The sequence below is a fragment of the Mus caroli genome, chromosome 8, assembly GCF_900094665.2.
Source record: "Mus caroli chromosome 8, CAROLI_EIJ_v1.1, whole genome shotgun sequence".
NCBI classification, from domain to species: domain Eukaryota; kingdom Metazoa; phylum Chordata; class Mammalia; order Rodentia; family Muridae; genus Mus; species Mus caroli.
Window position 1 is genome coordinate 119840440 of NC_034577.1, and position 7998 is coordinate 119848437.

General features: G+C 38.8%; 1 protein-coding gene across 1 annotated transcript in view; it reads right to left on the minus strand.

The window, feature by feature from the left end:
- LOC110300626 overlaps positions 1–7998 on the minus strand; it is a 174786-nt gene that overhangs the window by 7113 nt on the left and 159675 nt on the right. Inside the window, exon 40 of the mRNA XM_029480433.1 lies at positions 1878–1973. Within this exon, the coding sequence (XP_029336293.1) occupies positions 1878–1973 (96 nt within the window). The remainder of the gene's footprint in view (positions 1–1877; positions 1974–7998) is intronic.

Consider the following 7998-nt stretch of genomic DNA (forward strand, 5'->3'; position numbering starts at 1 on the left):
GGGAAATGGGGGAGAGAGGGGAGGGTATGGGGGACTTTTGGGATAGCATTGGAAATGTAATCGAGGAAAATACGTAATAAAATATATTAAAAAACAAACAAACAAACAAAAAAACAATAGCCACAAATAATATAAAGTAGCTTGGAGTAACTTTAACAAGCAAGTGAAAGACCTGAATGACAAGAACTTCAAGTCTCTGAAGAAAGAGACTGAAGAAGATACCAGAAGATGGAAAGATCTCCCATGCTCTTGGATCAGTAGAATTAGCATAGTAAAACCATCAAAATTACAACACAATTCTTTACAGACCTTGAAAAAGCAAATCTCAACTTCATATGGAAAAACAAAACACCCAGGATAGTTAAAACAGTCCTGTACAATAAAAGAACTTCTGAAGGTATCACTATCCCTGATTTCAAGCTGTACTACAGAGCAATAGTAATAAAAACTGTATGGTTTTGGTACAGAAGTTGATCAATGGAATTGAATCAAAGACCCAGAAATAAACCTACACACCAAGGCTACCTGATTTTTGACAAAGAAGTCAAAACCATATAATGGGAAAATGAAAGCATCTTCAACAAATCGTGCTGGTCTAACCAAATGTCTGCATGTAGAAGAATACAAATAGATCCATATTTATCACCCCAAACAAACCTCAAGTCCAAGTGGATCTTGTACATAACTTGAACATAAAACCAGACTTGCACATAAAACCAGAAACATTAAATCTAATAGAAGAGAAAGTGGGAAATAGCCTTGAGTGCATTGGTACAGGATACAACTTCCTAAACAGAACACCAATACCTCAGGTACTAAGATCAACAATTAATAAATGGGACCTCATGAAACTGAAAAGCTCCTGTAAGACAACTGATGCCATCAATAGGACAAAACATCAGTGACAGAAGGCTAATATTCAAAATATATAAAGAACTCAAGATGGATGTCAACAAGCCAAATAACCCAACTAAAACATGGGGTACCGACCTAAACAGAATTCTCAACAGTGGAATCTCTAATGGCTGAGAAGCACTTACAGAAATGTTCAACATCCTTAGTCATCAGAGAAATGAAAATCAAAATGACCCTTGAGATTCCACCTTACACCATCAGAATGGCTAAGATAAAAACCTCAATCGACAGCATATGCTGGTGAGGGCATAGAGCAAGGCGGACACTCCTATATTGTTGGTGGGAGTACAAACTTGTACAACCTCTCTGGAAATCAATCTGGCGGGATTTTTTTTGTTTGTTTTGTTTTGTTTTGTTTTGTTTTTCAGAGAACTAGGGATAGTTCTACCTGAATACCCAGCTATACCAATCCTGGGCATATACCCAAAAGATGCCCCACCATCCCACAAGGATACTTGCTCAACTATGTTCATAGAAGCTTTTGTTCCTAATAGCCAGAAACTGTAAACAACCAGATGCCCCTTACCTGAAGAATGGATAAAGAAAATGTGGTTCATTTACACAATGGAATATTAATCAGATATTAAAAATAAGAACACTATGAAATTTGCAGGCAAATGGATGAAACTAGAAAATACCACCCTTAGTGAGGTTACCCAGACCTATCCCCACAAGTGAATATATCCATAAAGTACAGGATACCCATACTACAATTCACAGACCCAGAAGATTAAGGCTATGATAAATGAAGAAAACTAATCAATATATCTGAATTAAAGATAAGGAGAATCTATGCACAGGATCCTTTTACAACACAGAACTACAAAGCCCTTCAAACAGGTATCAAACAGGAGAAACATGAGAACACACGCTGGATTCATTGGAAAGGGCCCATGTGCTGAAGATACAGTCAACAGCAACAACAGAGCTTTTTCTCATCTGTATTATAGTTATCTCTTTACCTTTAAGGAGACGCTTCCTTGCAACAGAGGCAGGCATGTGCAGATTATTTGGACGTTTGATACCTTTTTCATCAGAGTTTTCAGACTTAGGCTGACCTGAAAATAATGAGAGCAAGTGGATGGTAATTGCAATTAAATAATTGAAAAACTTAGAAGACTTAAATCTCAGTCCCCACTAAAGCAAAGCTCCCTTCTAAGTATTCACTGATCTATATAAAGCAGCATAATCTGCAGAAATGGATTCTGCCTGAGCTGCCCTTGCCTGCTAGTTGTGCTGGTCAAGAGCATTCATTACGATGTTGGTGTGAACCCCTGGTCCCAAAACTTGGGAGGCTGAGGCAGAGAGATGGGTATTGGCTGTCTTCTTGGAGCATGATGCCAGCCTTCCTAAACACAGCACCCCTGTCTCAAAAATCAAAAAGGAGGTTGGAGCAATAGCTCAGTGTTTAAGAACACTACTGGATGCTCCTCAAGAGGACCCAGACTGGATTCCCAGCACCCACATGGTGGCTCACAATGATCTGTAACTCGAGTTCCCATTTTTGATCTCCACAGGTACCAGGCATGCGCACGATATACCCACATACATGCACATAATACACTCATACAGATTTAAAATAAAAAATTGAAAACATAAAAAAACCAAACAGGGGCTGGTGAGATGGCTCAGTGGTTAAGAGCGCCAACTGCTCTTCCAGAGGTCCCGAGTTCAAATCCCAGCAACCACATGGTGGCTCATAACCATCCGTAACGAAATCTGAGGCCCTCTTCTGGTGTGTCTGAAGACAGCTACAGTGTACTTACATATAATAAATAAATACATATAAAAAAAAACTAAACAGAAGAGCTGAAAAATGTCAGAATATAACTCTAAAAAATTAGTAGGACAACAAATGAAACTATGAGTATCTAAAATGTAAATTTTCAGTGATAGTAATCTATATATGGCACTATGTTTACCTTTGGAATAGAAGGTGATATTCCCACAATGGAAAATGCAATGCAAGAAGAGGGAGAGGGTTGGAGTGTGGTTGAGCCTAGTATATAGGAAGCCCTGAAGGGATTCCTGGTACAGCTTAACCAGAGTGTTGTGATATGCTACGGTATTGCCAGCATTTGGGAAGCCTAGGTAGGAAGATCGGATGTACAAGATCGCCTTATATTTACATATACAGAAAGATCTTTGATGACCATCCAAAAATACATTGGCAAATTAAGTATCATAAAATAAAACTTCTGCTAAATTTTATTTTAGTATTTTTGTAGATTAGATCTTACTTATAGGTCTTTGATTCATTTTGAGTTGGGTTTTGAATATAATTTAAGGACCTCTGTCACCATCTGTGGCTGACTGTTCTCTTCACACTCTGTGGTGGGGCAAAGAGATGAGTATAGTTGTGGGATCTCTCTTCTGTTTTATTGGTCTGAGTGTCACCTGTTTCTAGGCAGAACCATAATGTTTTCATAGGAATAAGTTCTGAAATGATGAAGCAGGATTCTTCTTACTTGGTACTTTGACAAGATTATTTTGAGACTTTGTAAAAACTTGAAAATGGACTTTTCTATTTCTGTAGAATGTCTTTGTAATTCTCATGGGACTTTCAGGTTTCTTTAAATCATGTTCTGTAGTTTTGACACCTAACATATAATTTCATGCCAGGCGTGGTGACACAGACCTTTAATCTTAGCCCTTGAGAGTCATAAGTAGATAGAGCTCTATGAGTTCAAGGATAGTCTGGTCTACATCGTTAATTCTTGGTCTGCCAATGGCTATGTGGTGAGTCCCTTCTAAAGAAAATAATCCCCAAAGAAATACATAATTTAATAGTATTTTCAGTTCATCAAAAGACTAATGCTGGCTAATAGAAAGGATGTAGGTGTCTTTATGTTCATACTGGCAGAATCATCAACTTATCACTTACATACTCTAGTCAATTAGGTAGTTAGCTAATTGATAATGTTGTGAATGTGGGTGCATTTATGCCGTGGGGCCATGTACATAAGTGTTCCAGTATATTTTGCATATTACATGTGTGAGCATGTGTAGTGGCTAGTAGTGAACATTGAGTTTCATTCCAACTATGTTATTCATTTTGTTTCTTTTGAGACAGGGTTTCTCTTTGACACATAACTAACAGGTTAGCTTGAGCAGACTGGTTAGTGGGCCTCAGGGATCCACTGCCTCTGCTGATCCAGTTTTAGGTATATAAGCCATTTACTGAGCTCTCTCGCCAGTCACACTGCCCATTTTTCTTCCTTTTTTCCATTACTCCTGACACCCCTCTGCACTCACGTAGAGACCAAATGTGGATGTCAGGTTTTTTTTTCTCAATCATTATCTTAGTTTAAAATTATTTATTCATTTGTAGTCCCTCTCTCCCCCTCTCCCCCCCCCTCCCCTGAAGGCTGTGCCCTATTCCTTGCCTGGACATAATGGGAGAGTTGGCCTTGGTGTCATGAGAGCAGGAGTACTGTTCTTGCCCCTCATGGGCTGCAGCAACTTGGGAGAGCAGGCCTTGTACCTTGCCTGGCAGCACAGTAGAGCTGACTGTAGCGTGGGTGGGAGTGATGATGTGAGCATGGCAGACCTGGCCCCATACCTGGGGAGTGTGGGCAAAGGAGAGATGCCCTTCCCCACTCTCACCCCTTACCGCCTATGGCAGGCAGGAAAACTGGCCCTGGTTCACAAGGGTGAGAGAGTTGTCACTGCCCTTCAATTGCTGCAGCACTCAGGAGAGCATTCCCTGTAGGTCCCCTAGGCACTACAGTGGGAGAGCTAGGCCTGCTACTTGGTGAATGAGGCAATAGATGGACCATCTAGGACAGGGCAGGAGAACTGGTAGTTTGACTAGCTCAGATATCTCTTAGTCCCAGTCTAGGGCTGGAAATGGTCTATACCCACTATCCTTTCATTGGTGAAATACTGGAGTATATGAAGGTGCCAGTTCTATATATCCAAACCTACAGGATCTCTATTACATAGGACAAAAACAAGATATCAGAGAAGAGTAAGGTTTCAGTACTGATAATGTAGCAGAAACCAGAGGCCTTATATAATTACAATGAACATTTGAACGACAAAATTATGGACAAAGGGTATGGACTCTGGGACACACTGTGAAACACTACAGTTTCCACGCACGAGATTCTCTCTTATTCTTTGCTGTGGAGGGAGGTTTCAAGAGCGGAGGGTGGGTATGAGGGGAGGGAAGAGATTAGTGGAATTGGGGTACATGATTCGAAATTCACAAAGAATAAATAACTTTTTTAAACCTGACTATGTGGTTTTAGGACTTTTGAAGTGGTTTAAAGGAAGAATGTGGAAGAGTTTGGAATGTTGGCCTACAAAAACCCTGAGTGCTATAAACAGATCATAAAGGGACATTTTGGTTGAAGCTTGGAAGAAAAAAAATGCTAAGAGAATTGGAAAACTTGCTCAAGAATTCTGAGAAGGGAGCAAATAGTATATCAGGAACATGGATGGGGCCACATGTGTGGTATTTTGAGGAAGAATCTATTTTAATTTTGCTTGATTCCTGAGAACTTCAGTAAAGTTGAATGGAGAAGGAATGAAGTAATTTTTTAGGCAAAGAAAATTTCTTAAGTAGGGCATTAGACAGCAGCTGTAATCGCTGAAGATATAAGCACTACTTAGGGGAAACCTGTGTTGAGCAGAGATAATAGGAAAGGTGTCCTGAGGACAAAATCCACTGAATCCTCTACCCAGTGAAGAACCAAGTTTATATGAAGGAAAAAAGTCTCAACAGATGTGGTTCCTTGCTCCTTGAATGCAAGTGCTTTGTTTCTCCAGGATCAGTAGGCAGAGGCTGATATAGTTGTGCCCTCAAAATGCAGACTGATTCTCAGTGTGGAACTAAAACTTGGGAACACTATGGTACTTTCTTGGCATATGTGGATTTTATAAAACTAAAGGTTCGTGAACACCTGTTCCACTGTTAAAGAGTAGCTGTGGCCAGGCAACATGTTGTAAGGTCCCAAAAGGATGTTGTATGAAGCTGTGAAGGTAGATCCCAAGTTGCAGTAAGAATCCAGGACATTAGAGATGCCAGGTCTGTGGGCTGTTTAGGAAAGCTGCAGGTGTGAAATGAAGCCAGCCTAATCAAGAGATAATGTGCTGCAGACGGCAGGACTGGAGGAGTGGGTGTGCTGAGGCCTTTTGAGGTTCAGATTATTTCATTATGAGTCCCCAGTTTTCGACACAGATTTGTAGATTTGGTGTTTTCCCTGCTATATTTTGGTCATACTTTGGAATGGGATATATAGTTGGTGCCATGATGAAATTATGTTACAGGATTTTTTACTTTAGGGAGCACATAGAAACTGCTTGAGTCTCAGGTGACAATGTAGATTTTGGACATTTAACTTACTCCAATTGCTGAAGATTATGGGAGCTTTGGAATCTGAATTTTATTTCTGCTAGCAGAGGACCATGAAAATTTGATGAGAAGCAGTGAAAGTTTATGATTAAAGTCACATGTTTGAGTGTCAAGTTTTAAAAAGTTGGTGCTGTGATTGCTAGTGCTAACCATCAACATGATGAAAGATCTGGACATGACTTGTTTATGCTCATTGGAGTAGTGTAAGTTCTGCACTGGAATCTTTGAGTGCTAAGTGGACAAAGGAAACTGAGGTGTGGGCTGTATTCAGTACTGTCTGATTCTTGACTTAGATACAATGGAAGCAGCTGCCTCAGGTTCCTGATGCCTTGACTTCCTTAGTACACAGGCTGCGACTGTGAGCCAAATGCAAACCTTGCACCTTTAAGTTACCTTTATCAGGGTATCTTATCAGAGCAATAGAAAAAGTAGCTAAAACAAGTTTTATAGCTCTATGAATGTATTTTTGATACATTTAATCTCTAATCAGGAATAAAATTGGAAATTTTTTCTTTAATCCCATGGTTTGCTTTTTATGGATTTTAAATTTTTCTTTATTATATATTACTTGAAAAATGCTGTGACACTTTGATATAAGCATTTTTAAAACTCTAATAAAGCCAAATTTACTTATATTTTTGTATTTTTGGTTTTAAAATATGTCTTTTTCCGTCACCTCTAAAACACATCATCCAATCCAGTATCATGTGGGTTTTCCTCTATATCTTCTAATAGTTTTGCAGTTTGACTCTTACTTACAGGAGTTTATTCATCCTGAGTTCACATTTGAGAATAATTTAGGCTAAAACTCGGAGATTCATCATTCAGCTTTGGAATATATGTTTCCCTTGCACCATGTGTGGTGGAATGCCTTGTCACACTGAATGGTCTTGGGGCCTTGGCAGCATAGGTGTGAGTTTACTTCTGGTATCTTTCTGCTCTTTTGGTGACTACAGCTCATCTCTGTGTATGCCAGAACCATAATGTCTGTATTATTGTAATACGTTTTAAATTATGAAGTGAATATTCTACACTAATTTAAAAATGAGCTTTTCTATGTCAGGAAATGTTCTTTCAACATTTAAATAGGAATTTTCCTCAATCCTTTTTTTATGCACTTTCTGCATTTTTTGACATATTTAGTATTTTAATGTCTGTCATATTTTTATTCCAGAAAATGTCTAGTTGTAGATATAATACTGGGATATAGGTTTCTAATGTACACTGGCACAAACTGTATCCTGTTAGGATATTATTTTGTAATACCTATTAAAATTAAATTTAATATATGCTATAATTCAACAATCCCCTTTAAAAACTTATTTACAGAAACCCAAGTAACATAATGAAAATGCATGCAACAATATTTGTAACTGCATTGTCTTTACAACAGCAATGTATAGGTAATTTTAAAGGGAACTATTAATGTGGGATATATCCACATTTGAGAACATGAGGCAAAATATTAAGGCTTTGAGACAAGAATCCACCTGGGTTAGAGGTAAGGAGCATCTATGCATAAGGTCCTATTGGTGTACAGAAACAAAAAGTCCTCCAACCATGGTACTACCGGAGGATCCCGCAATACCTCTCCTGGGCATATATCCAGAAGATGTTCCAACTAGTAAGAAAGAAACATGCTCCACTATGTTCATAGCAGACTTATTTATAATAGCCAGAAACTGGAAAGAACCCAGATACCCCTCAACAGAGGAGTGGATACA